Below are 20,733 nucleotides of genomic sequence, written 5' to 3'. Positions count from 1 at the left end.
CATGCAGTTGATTTGTTTTTTTTAGGTATACATTAAAAAAAAAATTTTTTTTAAGTAACCTCTACACCCAGTGTGTTTCTCAAACCTATAATCCTGGGATCAAGAGTCACATGCTTCACCGACTGAGCCAGCCAGGTGCCCCTATCTATCTATCTATCTATCTATCTATCTATCTATCTATCATCTATTTATTATTTTTAAAAAGATTTTATTTATTTATTAGAGAGAAATAACATACATAGGCAGAGCAGTAGGCAGAAGGAGACGGAGAAGCAGACTCCCTATTGAACAGAGAGGCTGACATGGGGCTCAAGCCTGGCTGAGATCATGACCTGAGCCAAAGGCAGAAGCCCAGTCAATTGAGCCACACAGGTGCCCCCATATGAAAAGTTTTTATTTAAGGGGTACCTGGCTGGCTCAGTCAGTAGAGGATGCAACTCTTGATCATGGGGTGAGTTTGAGCCCCACCCCCCTTGAGGGGGTGGTAGATTGTACTTTAAAAAATCTTTAAAGTTTTGGGCAGCCCCAGTGGCGTAAAGTTTTGTTTAAATTCCAGTTAAAAGCACATGTTATATTGGTTTCAGGTGTACAAGACAGCAGCTCAACACTTCCATACAACACCCAGTTCTCAACAAGTGCACTCCTTAATCCCCATCACCTATTTCCCCCAACCCCACCCCCACCTCCCCTGTGTTCTCTATGATTAAGAGTCTGTTTCTTGGTTTCTCTCTCTCTCTCTCTCTCTCTCAATATCATCTATGGATCAATTGCTTCCAAACTCCCAGTACTGTTAATATTTTGCCCTCTTCCCATGAGCCACACCATAAGCATATAATAATAATGGAAAAGCTTGCAATATTATGAGAATTACCAAAATGTGACACCGAGACACAAAGTGAGCAAATGGTGTTGGAAAAATCGTGCTGCATGATTGTCATAAACCTTCAATTTAGTTTTTAAAAATGTGAAGCACATTAGCACGAGGTATTCCTGTACATTTCTTGGCATTTTCCATGTAGACCATCACATCATCTGAAAATAGAGCTGGTTTTCTGTCTTTATTTCCAATTTGTATGCCTTTCATTTCGTTTTCTTCCCTTATTGCAATGGCTATACTGTGTCGGTTACGGGTGCCCTGTTCCCTCTGCTATGGAGGAAAATGTTTAGTCTTTCACCATTAAGTAAAATGTTAACTGAAGATTTGTGGATTTTCTTCAGCAAGTTGAGGTGGTTTCTGTCTTTTTCTAGTTTGCTAAGAGTTTGTATCATGCGTGGGTGTTGAATTTTGTCAAATGCTTTCCCTAAATCGATTGAAATGCTCTTTCGACCTTTCATCCTTAGTTTGTGTGTTAGTTTTCTGTGACTGCTTTGGGCAAATTATTGTATATGTAAAGGCTTAAACAATACAGATATGTTACCCTACAGCTCTGTAGAAGTTGTATACGGATCTCACAAAGCTGATATCAAAGTGTTGGCAGGGCTGCATTCCTTTCTGAAAGTTCAAAAGATGAATGTATTTCCCTGCCTTTTCCAGCTTCTAGAAGCTTCTTGCATTCCTTGGCCCATGATCCCCTTCCATCTTCTACAAGACCAGAAATGCAGGTACAATCCTTACATCATATCACTCTGAATTTCTTCCGCTGTCACTTCTCTATTCTGCGTCTAGGAAACTGTGATCACATTGGATTCACACAAATAATCCAGGATAATTTCTTTCAAGTCAGTTGATTAGCAATTTAAATTTCATCTGCACCTTAAATCCCCTTTGCCACGTAGCCTAACGTATTTACAGGTCCTGGGGATTAGGATATGAACATTTTTTAAAAAGATTTTATTTATTTATCCATGAGAAACAGAGAAAAAGAGAGAGAGAGAGAGAGGCAGAGACCCAGGCAGAGGGAGACCCGATGGGACCCCAGGATCATGCCCTGAGCTGAAGGCAGACGTTTTAACCCGCTGAGCCACCCAGGATGTGAACATCTTTAGGGAATCATTACTCTACCTACCACAGCTTGTTAAATATGATAGATAACATTGATTCTTGAATACTGAACCAGCTCTGCATCCCTGGAGTAATCTCCCCCTCGATCATGGTGTGTAATTATGTTTATATGATGCCAAATTCTACTTCCTAATATTCTGTTAAGGATTTGTTGCATCTGTTCACAAAGAATATGGTCTATAGTTTTCTTTTTTTCCCTTCTTTCTCTTCTCTCTTTTCTTCTTCCTCTTTTTTTTTTTTTTTTTTTTTTATATTACCCTTATCGGGTGTTGCTATCAGGGTAATGCTAGCTTCATAAAACGAATTGGGAAGTGTTCTCTCCTCTTCAACTTTCTGGAAAAGATTATTTATTTTGAAATTATTTATTTTTTTATTTGAGAGAGAGAGAGCAGAGAGCACACAAGTGGTGGGAAGGGACTTGACCCCAGGACCCTGAGATCGTGACCTGAGCCAAAGCCAGATGCTTCACCAATTGGGTCACCCAGGCACCATTGGAAGAGATTATTTTATTTTATTTTATTTTATTTATTTGGAAGAGATTATTTTAAAATGGTGTTAATTTCTTCTTTGAAACTTTGGTACAAATCTCCATCCCGCCTTGGAGATTTCTTTTGGAGGAGTCTTAAAATTACAAATTCAATTTCCTTACTTGCTATAGGGCTGCCTGGACTTTATACACATAGCAAAAAAATAGCCTTTGGAATCCATTGAAGGGGTGTGTGACTTGGCAACGTCTTCACTTGATGAGGTCTTATAAAGTTGTTAACAATACCTGCCATAAAGGGGCGCCATAAATGGTTAGTGAGATCACAGCAATTTATTTTGACTTTATTTACCAAAGGCAATGGGGAGCCATTTAAGGATTTAGAGCAGGGGAGGGAGGCGGTCGCAGTCGCATTTTCGTAAGATCCCTCTGGGGCCGTGGTGGAGATGGATGAGGAAGATGGAGAGTATGGAGATCTGAGGCCCAAGGCTACGACCAGGGTCCAGCTGGGAGAGGCCGGAGGTCTGGCCCAGGGTTTTGGGAACAGAGTCAAAGAGAATAGGAGCAAGGACATGGGGGAATAAACTGAGGTCAGAGCCTGGGGGTACTGGGAATGCCCGGTTGGTGGCTGGACCTGTGGTGGGAGGTGGGGGTGGTGTGGGGAAACGTGGGGAGGCATGGAGTTGACAAAAATTTGTTCAGCTCTTATTTTATTATTTTAAAATTTTTATTATCATTTTATTTTTTATTATTATTTTTTAAATTTTTAAAAAATTTATTTATGATAGTCACACAGAGAGAGAGAGAGAGAAGCAGAGACACAGGCAGAGGGAGAAGCAGGCTCCATGCACCGGGAGCCCGACGTGGGATTCGATCCCGAGTCTCCAGGATCGCGCTCTGGGCCAAAGGCAGGCGCTAAACCTCTGCGCCACCCAGGGATCCCCTATTTTAAAAATTTTATTATCATTTTAAAAAAGACTTTATTTATTTGAGAGAGAGGGAGACAAAGCATGAGCAGGGGGGAGGGACAGAGGGAGAGGGAGAAGCAGGCCCTCTGCTAACGGGGCCTGATGAGGGGCTCAATGCAGGAGCCTGGGATCATGACCTGAGCTGAAGTCAGAGCCTTAACCAAAGGAGCCACCCAGGCGCCCGCAGCTCTTCTTTCATTAGATGTCGAGCCCTGTTCTCCAACAACCCCGACGTAGATATTATTATTGTCCCAATGGTGAAACACAGAGAGCCACATGGGCAGTCCCTGGGTCCGGTGGAACTCCAGACCACGCTCCCCGCACATCCCCGCCCCCACCCCAAGGTCCTGTCCCCCCTTGCAGACCGGCCGAGCAACCCCGCCCGCGGCTGAGCCCACCCTGGGCTCCCCGCAGCCTGCGGAGCCTCCATCCCGGGCTTCCCGCCCCGCCGGAGGCTGGGGACTCTCCGTCCAGGGAAGTGTCGCTGCGCCCGAGCCAAAGGTCCCGGGACAGGGACCGGGGACAAAGGACAGGGCTGCAGCGGCCCAGCGACCTGCCGGCGCGGCTCCGCCCACGAGCACCCGGCGCAAAGGGGCGTGTATGGGGGGGCGCCCGACCGCGGCACGCTTGACCCGGGATCTGATTGGCTGGCGGAGGACCGGAGCCTACAACTGAATGGCTACGTGAAGCCCGGGGGCTCCTGCTGATTGGCCGAGAGGACAAGTTTGGCGGAATTAGCATCTTAACACTGATTGGCTGGGGGAATCCGGCGGCTGCTGCCTATTGGTTAGAGTTTAAACGACCGTCTTCTAATTGGCTGTTGGGTCTGGTCCAACCGCGCAATCAGCTCCGGGGCTGGAAGGTAACCCTTTAGAGCCTGCGCCCCCCGGGCGCCGTGAGTCGCTCTCCCGGCCTCAGTTTCCCTCCAGGTCTCAACGACCGAGACCTCTGGCCCCTCAAGTGTCTCATCTCGTCCCCACAGTCCCCCGTGGCCCGCAGCTCCAGGCCTCCACCCACCCGGTCGGCTCGGGTGGAGCCACTAGTTCCCCGAAAGCAGAGAAGCCCCGGGCCTCAGTTTCCCCGCTCGCCGCGGCAGGCCGAGCCCCCCGCCCGCCCCCAAGCTGCGGCACCTCCCCCTCGGGGCGGAGCCGTGTCACGTGCCGGGAAGAAAGGGCCCGCGGCTCGCGGAGTGCTCGGGGCGCACGGGGCGCGGGGGGTCCCCGGGGAGCGGCCATGGCAGGTACGGCGGGGGCCGGGGGGCAGGGGGGGCACCGCGCGGGGCGGCCGGGGGCGCGCGGCCCGGTGCAGCCTGTCGCTGCCCGCAGCTCCGGAGCCGCTGTCCCCGGCGGGCGGCGCGGGCGAGGAGGCGCCGGACGAGGATGAGGACGAGGCGGAGGCCGAGGACCCCGAGCGGCCGGCTGGAGCGGGAGGCGCGCGCGGCGGCGGCGGCGGCGGCGCAGGAGGCGGCGGCGGCTGCGGGCCCGGGCCCGGGGCGGGGGGCTGCGGCGGCCCGGGGGGCGCGCTCACCAGGCGCGCGGTCACGCTGAGGGTGCTCCTCAAAGACGCGCTGCTGGAGCCGGGCGCCGGGGTGCTGTCCATCTACTACCTGGTGAGCGCACCCACCCTCCCATCCCCGCGGGGCAGGCCGGGGAAACTGAGGCCCAGCGCGCCCTGGCCGCCGGCCCAGCCCGGGTGTGGGAGCGGCCAGGCCCAGCAGGAGCCCTTCTGGCTGGGCGACCCCGTTTACCCAGCGCCGGCTGCCGGGGGGAGGTGAGCTGAGGACAGCACCGCTCTCCCCGCGGGCGGCGTGACTTTGCTCAGCCCCTCCACATCCCAGTTTCCTCGTGCATAAATTGAGATTTTTTTTTTTCCCCTCGCGGGGTTGTATGAGGATTAAATGAACACGGCGCCCAGCGGGGTGCCCGCGACCCCTTGAGGGCCTTAGGGGTTCGTTGCTGTTGCTGTGAGTCTGTGAGTGGGAGCAGTTTATGGATGGAGCGCTTGCTGCGTGCCTGGCTGTGCGCTGCGTGTTAGGGATCGGATCGCGGAGACCCCGTCCCTGCCCTTTGGGGGCTCACAGTCGACTGCGGGGTTGGGCAGGCCCAAAACTGGGCGCTTTCCGCCCAGGCCCATGAGGACTGAGAGTGGACACGCAGGTGCTGGGAGGCAACGAGCCTGGAAGGCTTCCTGGGAGGGATGCTGTGGGCGGGACCGGCGCCCAGCCCTGGGGAGCAGCAGGTGGCAGGTGGGGGCCTTGGTGGGTACCAGGCCCTGGGCCCAGCCAGGCCACTGTTACTGCAGGGAAAGAAGTTCCTGGGGGACCTGCAGCCCGACGGGAGGATCGTGTGGCAGGAGACCGGGCAGGTGTTCAACTCACCCAGCGCCTGGGCCACACACTGCAAAAAGTTGGTGAACCCGGCCAAGAAGTCCGGCTGTGGCTGGGCTTCTGTCAAGTACAAGGGCCAGAAACTGGACAAATACAAGGCAGCCTGGCTCCGGCGACACCAGCTCCACATGCCCACAGCTGCTGCCGACGAGGTGCGTCCTTTGGCCTCCCGAGCAAGCTCTCCCTGACTCATTGTTGCGCCAGGAGTGCCCCGAGTGAGGACGCTGGAGCTGGGGCCCTGTGGGATGAGCAGGAGTTTGTCAGAGCAAGGCAAAGGGAAGAGTTTTCAGAGGGAGGGGGTGGCACAGCAACGCCAGGTTGGTAGAAGCGACCCAGCGCCTGCGGAACCAGGATTAGCCGATGCAGCTGGAGGCTCACATGCCTTAGGTAGCTGAGGGGACTGGAGACAGTGGCAGGGGCCGGGTGGACTTAGCCAAGCACCGACTCCGGTCCTAAGTCGTGTCCGTAAGTAGAATGAAGATGATCACAGTCCCTGCATGCATCAGATAGGTGCGTCTGGCTGGCAGGTCCGAAGCCTGTAGGGCCGCTGGCAGGCTGGAAAGAGGCGGGGAGGACTGGGGCTTTTACCCTGAGGTGGGTGGGAGCCCAGGGAGGCTGTGGGCAGAGGCTGGACACACCTGACTCAGGGGCCCACGGGCGCCCCCTGGTGGCCGCTGTATGCAGCACAGACGGGGGGGGGCGAGGAGGGGAGCTGGGGACTGAACTGGTCCTGGTGGGAGATGATGGGGTGCACCATCCTGACAATTGATGGGGGAAGACGTGGGCAAGTTTTGGCTGATTTTGAAAGTGGATCTCACGGGATTTGCTGCTGCATGAGACGTTGGTGCTAAGGGAGATTTTGTTCTGAGCAAGCGGATGCCTGGAGCTGCCCTCGGCGGAGATGCGGGGATTGGGGAGAAGCAGGTGTGGGGGACAGTCGGTGGAGTGTGGCCGAGCTGTGTGAGGGACGCCCCGGAGCCCCCCGGCAAGGAGGCCTCCAGGGTCAGCCAGACCCCGAGTCTGGAGCTGGTGAGGGGTGCCTGGAGACAGGACTGTGGGTGTCATCCTGGCATCGACAGAGGGAGAGCAGAGGAGACTGCCCCCGAGGGGTCCCAGCGTGGGCTCCGAAGGGGTGGGGGGTGGGAAACCGAGGGTGCCGGACAGCGGGGAGGAAGCCAGGTCCCTGAGGAGTTCCCAGGGGAAGGGGGGACGGGCCAGTCAGTCCCTGCAGCGGCGGAGAGGATATGTGACTGTTGGATTTGGACCCTGGGAAGTCGCCCCAGCAGGGGCAGTTAGGGGAGATCAGGAGGAGAGATGGTTGAGAGCATCTGGTAAAATAATCCCCTAGGCCCGGGCTTGCCCGGAGAATTGGGTGGGCAGGCGGCGGGCTGCTTGCTTTGCAGAGATTCTCCCTTCTCCCTGATGCCCTCCCTGTGCAGCTGGAGGCCATTGTCTGGTTTAAAGACGAGGAGAATAGAGCTCAGGGAGGTTAGGGCGCTTGCGGGAGGCCGCACCGCTGGGAGAAGCCAGAGGCCAGGTGGGCCCCTCTGCCAGGCGCTCAAACCTGCGCTGCGGCCCAAAAGCCTAGGCCGCTCCTGCCCGCTCCCGCCCTCTGGTGGGCATCCGGGGCGGCGGCAGGAACCTGGGGCTCGGCCGAGGCGTGGGTGGGCCGCGGTGAGGGGGGGCGGCACCCAGCTGAGGGTCCTGCGGCCCTCCCCACCCCCACCCCACCAGAGCCCGGCCAGTGAAGGCGAGGAGGAGGAGCTGTTGATGGAGGAAGAAGAGGAGGAGGCGCTGGCGGGGGTCTCCACGGAGGACAAGAGCCGGAGGCCACCTGCCAAGGGACCCTTGGAACCTGCCCACACAGGTAAGAGGCCCGGGGAGGGCAGGAGGCCCGGGTCAGGCCTGGCCTTTTTCTCCGCGTTCCCAAGATGCCTGGCTGACGTCCTAGCCCTGCTGCCTAATTTCTTTCCCACGCTGCCTGACTTCCATGCTCCCTGTAGGATTTCTCTGCCTCAGTGCCTGTTCCTTTGGCCCCCTGCCTGCTTCTCTAGGTCCTCACCTGATTTCCTAAGCCCTTCATCTGGTATTTTAATCTTCTTTTTTTCCTACTTGTTAACCCGCCGCCCGATCTCAGTTCTTCTGCAGCCTGATTTTTCAAGTGGCCTCTGGAGGGTTTTTTTTTCTTCCTTGGGTAGCCTGGTCTCTATTTTCCAGTTCTGGGCTGGGAGGGCTTAATTGCTGCCCTTTCCCCCTTGCCCCACATCCTGCAGAGGCCGTGACCCCTGGGAAGCGGGTGGAAAACAAGATCCGGGTGCCTGTGCGGTACTGCATGCTGGGCAGTCGAGACTCTGCCAGGTCAGACACGCCCTGTGCCCGCCGCGCGCGCGCACACACACACACACACCCCAGTGTACACGCGCTCTGCGGGAGTGGGTGGAGCGGGGGGCAGGAGTAGGGTGGGCTCGGGGCCTCCCCTGTGCACAGCTGGATCTGGAGGCCCAGGGAGCCAGCTCGGGCATGAGTGCCTGAACTCTGGGCCCCACTGGCTCCCACAGGAACCCCCACACCCTGGTGGAAGTAACCTCCTTTGCTGCCATCAACAAGTTCCAGCCGTTCAACGTGGCCATCTCCAGCAACGTGCTGTTCCTGCTGGTGTGTGCCCAGCCGCCACCCCGTCCCTTGTGGGCTGAGGGCCAGGCCTGGGCAGGTGGCTAGGGCACCTGGAAGGGGTCCCTGGAATGGTAGCTCTGAGGGCATGGACCTGTCTGGCCTGTTCATTACTGGTATACAGTAGGCACTCAGTGTTGAATGAAGGAGGCTGGTGGGGCGGTCCCGGTACACTGCGAGGGCTCCGGCCCTGAGAATAGACATTTGGGGCCAGGCCACAGCCTGAGCCCTCTCCCGATGTCCATCCCCTCCCAGGACTTCCACAGCCACCTGACTCGCAGCGAGGTCGTGGGGTACCTGGGGGGCCGCTGGGACATCAACAGCCAGAGTGAGTATTTGGGGCAGATTGGCAGGGGGGTGTTTGAGACCAGGTGGGCAGGGGGGTATTTGGGGCAGGTGGGCAGAGGGGTGTTTGTGGCCAGGTGGCAGGGAGGTTTTTGGGACCAGGTGGGCAGGGGGGTGTTTGGGGCAGGGGAGTGTTTGGGGCCAGGTGGGCAGGGAGGTGTTTGGGACCAGGTGGGCAGGGAGGTGTTTGGGACCAGGTGGGCAGGGGGGTGTTTGGGGCCAGGTGGGCAGGGAGGTGTTTGGGACCAGGTGGGCAGGGGGTGTTTGGGGCCAGGTGGGCAGGGGGGCGTTTGGGGCAGGTGGGCAGGGGGTGATAGGGCCAGGTGGGTGTCTACACCTTCTCCCCGCCTCTGTGCAGTGCTCACGGTGCTGAGAGCCTTCCCCTGTCGCAGCCGGCTGGGAGACGTGGATATGGCAGCCAACATGGAAGAGGAGGTGAGGGGGGCACAGGGGGCCAGGGCACTCCGGGGAGGGCTAGGGTGGACACAGCTGTTCTGGCCACCGGGTCCTGGGGCTTGCACAGTGTCCGAGTTTAACAAGTGTGCAAATGAGCGTGCGTGAGCCCACGGTCCTGCATGCTCTGCACAGGCGGCCAGCACCCTTCCCTCTGGCACCCGTTTCCTAGCCGTGCCTGGCAGGTAGTGACAGCCCAGCGAATGTTAGCTGCCACCCCAGTAGTGTTTTTCTGACACGCCCACTGCCCGCTGGCACCCCCAGTGGCTCTTGGGGACAGGCGAATAGGGGTGGGTTCGGCCCACCTTTCTTGCTCCTGGGGCCAGCGCGGGGCTCTGCTTGCTGAAGGCCCCTGGGAATGCCAGTCCTGCTCAAGGGCACACACGTCCACCTAGCTGTCCAACCATTCGAGTGCCTGCTGTGTGCCCAGAATTGTCCACGAGCTAGGGATACAGCAGTGCCGCCAATAAACTTGTGGCTTTGCTCCCTGACAGGTGCAGCTTTGTAATGTATTTGTTGACCGTGGCCCCCGCTGGCCCCCTTGAGGGTGGGCGCCGCTCTGTCTTGGTCCCCGCTGTGTCCCCAGGCCTGGTACACAGCAGGCGCGCACGAAAAGCGGGCCTCACGTGGGGACGGAGCTGGGCGGGTGCGCGGGCGGCTGGTTGAGCCCCGGCCTGGCCTGTGCCCCCAGATCTACCAGAGCCTGCTCCTGCGGGGCCTGTCCCTGGTGGGCTGGTACCACAGCCACCCGCACAGCCCCGCGCTGCCGTCGCTGCAGGACATCGACTCGCAGATGGACTACCAGCTGCGGCTGCAGGGCTCCAGCAACGGCTTCCAGCCCTGCCTGGCCCTGCTCTGCTGTGAGTCCCGCCGCCCCGCGCCCGCCCCTCCTGGGCCGCAGACCCTCCCTCCAGGCCCAGCGCCCGCTCTCTCTCCCCCTGCAGCCCCTTACTACTCCGGCAACCCGGGCCCCGAGTCCAAGATCTCCCCCTTCTGGGTGATGCCACCCCCGGAGGTAGGTGGGGCTGCTGTGGTGGGGGGGGGGCGCGCCCCGGGCCTGTGTCTCCCGTGAAGCGGGAACAGAAGCCCTGCACCATCCGAGGTCCCTGAGGGACCTGGAAAGGCGTGGCCTCCAAGTGGGCCATCTGCCTTGCTACTAAGGCGGCCGCCTCCTCGAACCTTCGTCCCCACGTCTGTGCTGGGGTCACAGACGGGCTTTGGAAAGCCATCCTCGGCCTCTCCTGCTGCGGGCAGGGCCACGTGGCCTTGAAGCCGGTGGCAGTGAGGAGCCAGGCCCAGAGTCTCGATCCTCCCTCGGACTGCTGGCCCAGGGCACATCTGTTGTGGATGGGGTGCTGGAGGTGGCTGGTGGTGACCGGCGTGTGTCCCTGCCAGCAAAGGCCCAGTGACTACGGCATCCCCATGGACGTGGAGATGGCCTACGTCCAGGACAACTTTCTGACTAATGACATCCTTCATGAGATGGTGAGCTCACTCCCGGGCGGGGCGGGGTGGTGCCCCAGCTGGACGGGGGTGATACTGCAGGACGCCGGGGCGCCCAATGTGCCACATCAGGGCATGGGTCAGACTTCTCTCCCGCGGCCGAAACTCAAGTCTCGGATTCTTGCCCACCTCCTCCCTCCCCCCACCCCCGCCAGCCTCCTGGCTGTTCTGGAACTTGCTGGAGGTGCCCGGCCTCGCACCTCTGCCCCTGCCACTGATTGTCCAAATGAAGACTCGTGAGGGACTTCAGCTGGCGCCCAGATGAATGTTTTCAGTGCCCAGGTTCCAACAGCCATTTAAAAAGCAGCTAGTTGGTCACACCTGTGGGATTGGGCTACACTGTGGCCTGGGATGAGGTTACGCGAGGGGGGCGGGGTTGCTCAGAGTCATGGGTGCCTCCCTCTTCGGGGTCCTTTCGCCTCCCCCTCCAGGGGCCTCCTGAAAGCTCCCTTAGTTCTCCCTGGAGATGCTCCTCAGCGGTCTCTCCAGGGTCCTGGGTAGCGCCTATATGCTGTATAGGCCTGGAAGCCCCATGAAGGGCGGCGGTGGTGTCTGGGCTGCTCGCTGCTGTATCCTGGGCACCCAGGACAGAGGGCTCCCGGGAGCGAGGGGGACCCATCGGCCCCCTGTCCTGTAGATGCTGCTGGTGGAATTCTACAAGGGCGCCCCCGACCTCGTGAGGTTCCAGGAGCCCTGGAGCCAGGAGCACACGTACCTTGACAAGCTGAAGGTAAGACTCACACCCTCAGTCTCCCACAAAGCCCTTTAGGAAGACAGTTCTTGGGGAGCCCCCCAATAATCTAACCCTGGGCAGCCTGGGAAATAGTGCTGACCTAATTTCTTCTGTAGAAAGTATCTCACCTGGCTTTTAAAGCTGCCAAGGAGACTTGTTTGGTCACAGGTGGATGGTGACAGTGACAGGGAACCAGTATTAGGATGCAGATGAAAGCATAAAAGGTCGGAGCAGCTCTGCTGGGCCCTCACAGCATGGGTGCTGCGAGCGAGGGAGCAGGGAGTCTGTGGAGGGGGCTGTGGTCTGGTCCAGAGCCTCAGTGCCAGCAAAGTTGAACCAAGCAGAGAAGCTGGTGCCCTGAGGGGTTTCTCCAGCCCCCTGGCCCTACCCTCAGGGGACACTTAAGGGCTTGGTGGCCTCAGAGGGTCTTACTTCCGGCCTGGAAGTCCTTCTCAGAAGGCATTTTCAATTGCACTTGGGAGCGAAAGGCCGTTTTGCACGCTTGCTTGTTTTGTCGAAACTTGAGTGGCCACAGCTTTGAGCTGCCGTGGGTCCCCTCTACCCTGTCACTGGGCTGGTGGGGTGGGGGCGCCTCCCGACCCAGGTGAGAGCCTGGCAGGGAGGCCACTGGGGAGAGAGCAGGATGTGGAATGTGCAGATAGAACCCCCCTTCCCCGCCAAAACCCAGAACGTTCCACGAATGGGCCCCCTTTAAAAATAAAACCTCACTTTAGAACACATTGTGTACCTTGGTTAGTAAAACTCCTCTGCCCTCTGGGGGGTGAAGTGAGGCCAGGACCACTGGGCACAGCCCTGAGGTGCCAGCCCCGCTCGTTTCAGATCTCCTTGGCCAGCAGGACACCCAAGGACCAGGGCCTGTGCCACGTGCTGGAGCAGGTTTACAGCCTTCTCAAACAAGGGAGCTGAGGCATCGCCTCCGAGGGCCTGGGGGGCCTCTTGGTCAGACTCTGAACCCCAGTGGTTCCAGCTGAGGAGGAACGGGTCTGGGGTTTTGTTTGCAGCTATGCTGCTGTCCCCGTGCAACTCAGCTGCACAGTGGCTGGGGCGCAGACAATAAAGGGAGAAGCAAACATCCTGGGCGTGTGTCTCACCTGGGGATGCCTTTCCCTCCCCGCACTCGTCACGGGTTCTTGGCTGGTATGGGAAGGATGCCTTTTGTGCAGCCACCGTGGCGTGGGCTTCCTGGGGCTGGAGCTGCAGGGAGCTGTGGGGGATCTACTGCCGCGCCGGTGACCAGCACATGACCACAGTCCCTCCCTGGCTTGTCGGGGGCTAGTACTCTCCCCGGAGTGGGCCCGGACTGGGGACCCTTCTGGAGAGCTGTGCATGTCTGGGTGAGCTTGGGGAAGCGCCACTGCCCTCCCCACCTTGCACCATAACAGAGGTTGTAGAAAGAGACATTTAATACTTTTCTTAAAAAAAATTCAGGATTACATTTCAACCTGCCCTCGATTGTGACCAAGGCTACACTGCTCATCTTAGCTGGGATGCACGTGCATCCCTCATGGAATGGCAATGAGGGGGGTGGCCTCAGGAGCAGAGCTTGGTGTCCCCGGGGCTTTGCTGGGTCATCAGAGGAGGGGAATGTGATCCAGTCCCGAAGTCCCCCGGTTTAGCCAATTTTTGGATGAGGCAAGACAGGAAGTGGAAGCAGGGCTGGGCTCTGCTGGTCAGGGCAGCTGCCTGCCTTGGTCTGAAGGGAGATGGCTACGGCCACGGCTTAGGATGGGGAAGGTGCCTGTGACCCTCCTGAGGGGTAGTCCCAGCAACCAGGGGTCTGGGAACATTCACTCATCAAAGCCTTTATATTTGACCTTCAGCAGAGCAGAGGCTGGAAGACTCCTGTGGTCCTGTTTGTGGTGCACACGTGAGTGCCGTGTGCACAGCTGGTGGTGGCAGCTCGTGCCAGAGAAACGTTCCGTGTGCTTGTCTGGGGTGGGGTACCCTACATGTGGGAACAGAGGAGGGGGTGCGGGACAGGGTGGAGGGCACTGGTGTGCAGGGCTCAGTGCCCTGCAGGGAGAGATGACAGCAGCTCAAGGGCTGCTCAGGACAGGGCTGGTCTTTAGGGGAACCCTGAGAACCCCAGGATTGTCTCTCCCCAGGGAGGTGGCATCTGTGGGTGTGCCAGGGCCTGGGGAGCCCTGGAGTTGGGGCCAGGAAGGAGTGTTGGAAGGTAACTTAAAGGCAGGGTGGTGAGTCCTGGCCAGGGATCCTACTCGGAACAGCCAGTGGCACAGATGTTCCAGCTCATGCTGTTAAGGGCAGGTCTCCTGGCGGGTGGGGGGACCCCAAAAGAGGGGAGGAGGGAGGGACAGGACAGGGTATGTGTGCACATGTGTGTGGGAGGAAGGGAGGGAGGGGGGCCCACCTGGAGTTACCCATTCCTGGAGAGGTATTCCTGGGGGGTGGGAGGAAGTTAGTGTTTCTAAGAGCACCTTAGTGTTAGCCCCTTGGGGCCCTGGGCAGGAAACCTACTCCCTAGGCCCTGGACTGCTGCATGGAAAGGGGACTGTGGGTGACTGCTAGTGGAAGCGGGCCCCTGCCCCCCGGGCCCCCCGCCCCCTGGCCGCCCCAGCGGGGCCTGCCTTCCCCAGTGGCCCCAGGAGCGCAGGCAGGCTCAGCCCTGGCTGCAGAGGCAGGTGGGATGCAGGCCACCTGGACCGGGCTGACGGGGTCACTGAGGCAAGGGCACCAGCACCTCCACGTAGCTGAGGGGGAAGAAGCCCGACTGGCCGTGGAGCATGCCCTCGTACCAGTTCTCGTCGATCTGGTTGGTCAACGTGATGACGTCACCCTCGTGGAAGCCCAGTTCCCCGGCATTCTCAGGCTCAAAGTCGTACAGAGCTTTGCAGCTTGGCTGGTCCAGGGGTGCTGGGGGCAGGGGCTCGGCTCAGACCTCTGGCACCCTCCCTGCCTGCCCGCCCCACCCTACCCGGGTCCCTGTGAAGGACAGGTGCTGTTTCCTCTGTTGCCCATAGCCTTGTGAGAAAAGAGGGACAAGAGGGAGGGACATGGGTTCCATCAGTGGTCACCAAAATGCTCCTGGGGAGAGCCAGGTATGCCCAATGGCATCAGGGTGACAGAATGACCAGAAGCCCTCAGGCTGCCTCTCGAAGAGCCTAGAGGCTGTCGGACACCCTAGGTGCTCACAGCAGGGCCCCACACGGATGGGGAGGCCCCAGCACCTAGCTCCTCCTCTGCCCAAGATGGGCCAAGAGGCCTTCTGCCAGAGAAGCAGAGAAGGGCCCTTCTGAGCAGACTAGAAGGCAGTTAGACACGGAAGCGGGGAGCTTGTGAGGGCAGGGCAGGGTCTGTGCCACAGGGACACTCACGCATGCTCCTGCTGGGGGTCCGGATGGGCTTGTCAGAAGATCGGAAAGATGACGAAGCTGTGTGCAGACAAAGCAGAGAGGGTGGGCCGGGAAACCGGGGTTGGGCCCCTTCCCTAGAGGTAGTGGGGCGGGCCTGGCTCTGCAGTTTGGACGGAGCGGTGCACTGGGGGTGGCCCCCTCCCCACTTTTTACCTGGAATCTTGGGGGCTGTGGCACAGGGGAAGCCCCCATTGGACTGCTCAGGCTCCCCCAGGTCGAAGGGCTCCCGAGGCTTGGGCTTGTATTCCCGCTTGGGGCGAGAGGAGGCGTCTCGCATCCTGTGTGCAGGGAGGAAAGCCGTGAGCAGCCAGCAGGGCCTGAGCGGTACATGCCAAGATGAAGGGACTCCTCCGTCCCTACTGCTGATGCTGCTGCCCAGGACTTGGGGTAGGAGGGTGGGCCCTGGACACAGAGGCCCAACGGGTCTAACTACAGGGCCCCCTAGTTGGGCAGCTCCCCCAGCTCAGGGCCTTCTCAGAAGCCGCCAAATGGCCAGATCCTGCCAAACCCTACAGCTCCCTTAGCATGCCCACCCCACCTGGGGACACGGCTGCTCTAGATAATCTTTCTCAGGCCCTGGACTAGTGGACAGCTCTCAGAGGGGAGCCCTGTCTGCCCTTGTGCTGTGTAGCCTACCTCCCCAGGCCCTGGGGGACGGGAAGTTAGTGCTCCTCCATTGGGGGAGGAGCTGAGCTCTGAACTACCTCATTCTCTGGCCTCCCAGCCTCAGGTCACTCCAGTCCTCCCCTCTGACAACTGCCACAAGCCTGATGAGGTCTTGCTGCTTCCCTGGAACCCCCACCCTGTGAGCACAGTCTGGAGATTCTTTATGAAAAGAAGCCAGCCCCCCCTGCTCTGACACATGCTCTGAGCAAGGCTGGACAGTCGGGGGAGGCTAGTGGTGGTGTCTTGGGAGCCCTGAAGGGCTGGTCCAGGACTCCACAGGACTGACTCTAGGTTTTCAGGGCACCCCAACTCAGCACAAAGCAGGATGGGGCTCCCACATGGAAGGCCAGGGGCTGGAGCTCACCTTCGCTTGAGCTTGTCGGCCAGTTCGTCCAAGATCTGCACGGCCTGACGGTGATAGTCCAGCTGGGCATCCACCAGCGCGCAGAGCTGGCTCACCTGCTCGATCTGCAAGTGACCAGCACGCTGAAGGGGCAGGCCTCCCTGTGACCCCTACCTCCAAGGCCACCTCTCAGAGAGCTGGGCCAGAGTGCTCCCAGCACAGGGGCCAGGGAGACTGCCCCTTGGGTCTTGCAGCTGCCCCTTGGGCCTAGGAGCTGGGCATGCATGACTCCACCCACTGGTTGCGCTTCCTCGGGCTCCCCACCAGGAGGGCCCCAACGTACATCAGTCTCCAGGAGGTTGTGCATGCTGGTCTCAGCCACCTCCTTGGACTCTTCGAACTTCTCCAGGGCCTGGCGCAGCTCCTCATCGGGAATCCTGCCCTGTCGCTTCTTCTTGTAGTCAAAGTCCAGGCGGCGGCCCTCTAGCTTCTTCAGGTGGTGCTGCGGGAGTGGGAGGGCATTGAGACTATGAGGCAAGTGCTAGGGTCTGCACAGGGAGGACTGGCACGCTGAGCACGGTGTGTGGCAGGGGACAGGTGCTGGGGGCTACAGGAGGATGGGCATGCGGGGCAGGGCAGGGTGCAGGTGGGGGGCAGCACCTGGATCTCCTTCAGGTCTTTGTCGCACAAGTTCTGCAGGGGGTCGATGAAGTTCTGCTTGACCTCTATGTCCAGGGAGTCTTTCACCTCTGCCAGGCGCTTCATGGACTCCCCTGCGTCCAACAGGGCGTCCCCTACAGCAGGGCAGGGAGTGGGGGAGTAGCTGTCACGGGAGACCGTGGCCTGGGAGTCCAAGACACCCCAACTTCTAAACTGCTCTCTCATCCCATGGACCAGATGCCAGAATTCAGGACAAACCAAGGAACCCTAAAGTCTGAACCTGAGCCCGAGCAGCCAGGAGGAGCTGGTGATGACAAATGTCAAGCACCCTCTGCCCCCATTCCCTAGCATAAGTTCTGGCTCGAGAGGACAGGCCTTCCAAGGGGTCTTGGCCCTGTAGGCAACACCCCAACTCTCCATCCCCACAGAGGAAGGCTGGGTGTCCTTGGGAGCCTCTGTCACCCTCATCCAGGGGATTACCACTCACTGCAGGAGGCTCTGGGGCAGTGGCATCCCACCGTCCAGTGGTAGCCACCCCAGCCCTGCAGCCCACCCAGCCGGCCCTCCACAGCCCTCACCAAAGTTGGACTCGCCGCCCAGCTCCTTCCCGTGGCGGATCATGCACTCGCCCAGCAGGCCCTCTGACTGCGGGTAGCCAGGGTTCTTCACTTGCCCTCGGATTTTGGACACCGTGTTGAGCATTGTCAGTTTGGCCCGTGAAGCTGCAAAGGAACGGGCCAGGTAGGTGTGCAGCCAGTCTGTCAGGAAGCCACCAGGCCTGCCCTTGGCCAGAACTGCGGGCTGCTCCCCTCTCTGGGTTCCTCCCTCTCCTCGACACCCTGATTTCTAAAGTGCAGCCCTGGCCCAAGGAATCTTGGTTCCTATGCCTGCAGACAGCCAGGCTCTGAGAACCTCCTGCATAGACTTCTGTCCTCTAGACCCCTCTGGGCCTCCTCATCCTGGAGCACAGCTCTGATCACAGAAGCTCCCTTCCCTGGCCTGTGGAGTAGCACCCCAGGGCGGGGGGCAGGTACAGGCATGTCCAGGTGCCCCAGACATAGCCCTCCGCCTGGCGTGGGGGGAGGAGCTGAGCGCTTGCCTTTGCCTGCGCAGGTTGGTCCCTGGCACAGGCCTCAACGGGGCCTGGCTGGTGTTACTGCCTGTCCCACACCCATCACCTCCTACTCGGATTTGGATTTTCCTTAGGGAAAAGTCCCCATCTCTCTCTCTCAGACTAGGTGACTCCCACCTCATGCTCCAAGGGTGGGCAGACAGCTGGGGCCAGGCAAATGGGTGAGCAACCTGTTCTGATGGATCCAGTGGGTTGCTTAGGTGGAAAGACGCTCTTTTCTGCCGGGACTATTAGCTGTAAGGGTGATTTCACACTAAGGCTGCCATACAGAATGAGAGCTGCCTCATGAAATACAAAGGAAATGCAGGACTCTAGGGATATCCTCTGGACCCTTGGATCCAGTCACCCATGAAACCCGCTTGCCTATCCCTGGCCATTTCAGTTCTCTGAGCCCATACATTCCTGTTCATGCTCCAGAAGATTCCTGGTTGACACAGGCCCCTCCTGGCTGGCTGGCCCCCCTACCTGGGTTGGGCTGCAGGTACTCAATGGTTCTGGCCAGCACTTCTGTCACAGCCTTGCTGGTAACATCCACCTTCTGTCAAGAGAGGCAGTGTGTGGGGTTTCGTAACCATTGGGAAGCCAGAGGCCAAACCAGGAGTCCCTGGACAGCCCTTGCCCTGCGCCCCAGAGCCCACACAAGAACCGCGTGCTGCTCTGAAGGCTGTTGTCTGCCCTGCCTCCCAGGGCTGGGGGGTATCCATCCATCTACGAGCCCCACCCATGGCCCAGCTGTAGCGCTGCAGTGGCCCATGAGGGTAAACAGTGCTGGGCATCAGACTGGTACCTTCTCCATCTCTTTGAAGTCTTCATCAAGCTTGGTCCCTTCAGCCCCTCCGACCTTCTCACTGACCAGCTGGGGGACAGAAGGAGGGAAAACAGTGTGAGTTCTGGTGGAGAGGAGCCCTGAATATGCCTTCTAGCCATGTCCACTGCCAGTGGAAGCATGTAGAAGGGCCAGCTCGTCCATATCGGCTTCCCAGGGATGCAGCTGATGGCCAGATGGGTGGCTGAGCAGGGCCCTGGTTCCAAACCCACACCCTCCTTCCAACCCAGGGTGGGGGGAAAGGAACTCCTGCTGGAAGCCTTCCCTGGCCAAGCAAACCCCACGAGTGCCCACCACCCCTGGAGACCTGCCTGGGGGCAACCACAGTTGAGTGATGTCCCCTCTCGGGGCTGAGGTGCCCACACCTAGACAGTGATGCCGGGCCCCCCTGGCTGAAATCAGTTCAGCTCCAGGTGTGGCGAAGAGGTTCACCAGAGCCTCTTCCCCCAGGGATCTCACACTTCCTTTTCCCCACTGAATTCCTGCCTCTTTGGGAAGGAATCCTGTGAACCCAGGAGCCAGCACTTCCTCAAAATACATTCTCCCTGGGCACCTCTGGGAAACAAGCAGGTCCGTGGTGAGGAGGAAGTCCTGTGGCTGAAGGGACTGAATGGACATGGGGATGACCCAGTCCACAGCTTTGTGACCGCCCCCACCCCCCACCTCCAGCAGGATCCAGAGGAGACAGGGCCTTGTGCTCCAGTGGGTTTATACCTGGCTGAGCCGCAGGTGTAGGAGAGCTAAAGCCACCGCAATGGGGGGACAGGAAGGAAGCAGGGTCTGCCCAGTGACTGCTGCCACCTGCAGCAGCTCGGGTCATGCACTATCCTCTAGAGGACCTTGTGGGACGGGCAGAGGCTGCCCTCCTGCTTCTGCTAACCGCTCCATAAGGAAAGACCCTGGTCTCTCCCTGGGCATTTATGGGCCGTCCCAATTTATTTCATGGGACAGTTTCACTTCTTTTGATGATGAGAACAGGATGATGATGAGAACAGGACGTTCTCAAATTCAGTGGTTGCCAGAGAGGGAAATGAGTGCACTGCCTGACGTGAGACGAGACTCTTCTGGTGAACTAGGAGGGAGCTGAAGCGTAGGTGCTCAAAACCACACCTTCCGGGGCCCCGGGGCCGATGGCCTGGCTCAGTGCAGGAAGACATGGTGTGGGGCAGACAGGGACACGTCTCCCAGGCAGGAGCCACATCCTGCCCCTAGGGGAAGGCATGGGAAGACCCTGCAGCCTGCCTGGGGTGGGGGGGTCGGTGGCAGAAGTGCCTCCCCTGGGAACCCAGGAGCCCTCAGCTCCTCAGGCACGTGTGGGGCTGGTTTTACTAGGCACCCGAGCACACAGGAGGCCACGCTGGAAGCACCTGGGCCCTGCCAGTCTCCCTTCACCGTCTAGGACCTCAGGACCCATGTCCCTCAGGCTGCAGATGACCATTCTCTCCGAGGCTCACAATCTTGGAACTGGCACAAACGCAAAAAAGGATGACAAGAGGCCGAAAGGATAAAGGAAAACCAAAGGAATCATGTGCTGATCAGAGCAACAAAGGGGTTGCACCTCTGAGTGTGGGGCTCCCCAGGGTGCAGATCACGTCCGGCAGAGGGGAACCCAAGTGCTTCATGGAAGAGCTGGACGTGGGGCTGGCAAACAGGATACATCTTTGGGGGATCCCTGGGTGGCGCAGTGGTTTAGCGCCTGCCTTTGGCCCAGGGCGCGATCCTGGAGACCCGGGATCGAATCCCATATCGGGCTCCTGGTGCATGGAGCCTGCTTCTCCCTCTGCCTATGTCTCTGCGCCTCTCTCTCTCTCTCTCTCTCTCTCTCTCTGTGACTATCATAAATAAATAAAAATTTAAAAAAAAAAACTTCCCTTTAAAAAAAAAAAAAAAAGGATACATCTTTGGGCACGAGCAGCAGGTTTTTCAGGGACCATGGGCCTTCCATCACTGAGCAGCCAGCCCCAGAGGCTCAGCAGTTGGGACGCTGCCTAAGTGGAGGGGCAGGAGGGCGGCAGGGGGCCATGCCGTTGAGGAAGGCTATGACCCTGACATTTCAGTCCTGTCCGGGAAGAACGCACACATATCTTCAGACCCAACGAGCGCAGCAGACACCACCGTGGAAACCCCACCTCCACCTGCAGAACCCACACGGCACACGGATCTCGCC

The 20,733-nt window shown here is 58.9% G+C and overlaps 2 protein-coding genes across 5 annotated transcripts in view; one reads left to right on the top strand and one right to left on the bottom strand.

Moving 5' to 3' along the window:
• Positions 1-4,555: 4,555 nt before the first annotated feature.
• Positions 4,556-20,452, top strand: MPND (MPN domain containing). Of its 3 annotated transcripts, none has more exons than XM_072787756.1 (13): positions 4,556-4,694; positions 4,780-5,063; positions 5,756-5,992; positions 7,575-7,707; positions 8,114-8,198; positions 8,399-8,495; positions 8,766-8,838; positions 9,214-9,290; positions 10,000-10,168; positions 10,253-10,323; positions 10,704-10,793; positions 11,449-11,541; positions 19,899-20,452. In XM_072787756.1, exons 1-13 carry the CDS (start codon positions 4,688-4,690, stop codon positions 19,998-20,000), a joined length of 1,518 nt encoding a protein of 505 aa, XP_072643857.1. In that variant the 5' UTR covers positions 4,556-4,687; the 3' UTR covers positions 20,001-20,452. The 3 variants fall into 3 exon arrangements, with proteins under 3 accessions (XP_072643857.1, XP_072643859.1, XP_072643856.1); XM_072787758.1 differs by lacking the exon at positions 19,899-20,452 and adding an exon at positions 12,385-12,637; XM_072787755.1 differs by lacking the exon at positions 19,899-20,452 and adding an exon at positions 12,385-12,637 and having other exon boundaries at positions 11,331-11,541.
• Positions 12,951-20,733, bottom strand: part of SH3GL1 (SH3 domain containing GRB2 like 1, endophilin A2) — a 31,975-nt gene continuing 24,192 nt past the window's right edge. The window contains exons 2-10 of one of the 2 annotated variants that reach the window (XM_072787759.1): positions 18,528-18,596; positions 18,206-18,278; positions 17,187-17,330; positions 16,609-16,742; positions 16,292-16,450; positions 15,970-16,073; positions 15,093-15,217; positions 14,901-14,957; positions 12,951-14,439 (exon numbers count right to left, since the gene is read on the bottom strand). In XM_072787759.1, the coding sequence (XP_072643860.1) occupies positions 14,243-14,439; positions 14,901-14,957; positions 15,093-15,217; positions 15,970-16,073; positions 16,292-16,450; positions 16,609-16,742; positions 17,187-17,330; positions 18,206-18,278; positions 18,528-18,596 (1,062 nt within the window). In that variant the 3' untranslated portion in view covers positions 12,951-14,242. Of the gene's footprint in view, positions 14,440-14,900; positions 14,958-15,092; positions 15,218-15,969; positions 16,074-16,291; positions 16,451-16,608; positions 16,743-17,186; positions 17,331-18,205; positions 18,279-18,527; positions 18,597-20,733 lie in introns of those variants that run through there. The other variant, XM_072787760.1, reaches the window with a different exon arrangement.

This window comes from Canis lupus, chromosome 19 (assembly GCF_048164855.1).
Source record: "Canis lupus baileyi chromosome 19, mCanLup2.hap1, whole genome shotgun sequence".
Lineage (NCBI taxonomy): Eukaryota > Metazoa > Chordata > Mammalia > Carnivora > Canidae > Canis > Canis lupus.
Note: the sequence above shows the minus strand (reverse complement) of the source record. Positions and strands in the feature narration are given on the sequence as shown.

Bases quoted from the DNA above. Each gene is read 5' to 3' on its own strand.
- MPND (XM_072787755.1), top strand. The intron at 8,839-9,213 runs GTGAGTATTTGG...GCCTCTGTGCAG, and splicing joins CTGGGACATCAACAGCCAGA to TGCTCACGGTGCTGAGAGCC. The intron at 10,794-11,330 runs GTGAGCTCACTC...TATGCTGTATAG, and splicing joins ATGACATCCTTCATGAGATG to GCCTGGAAGCCCCATGAAGG.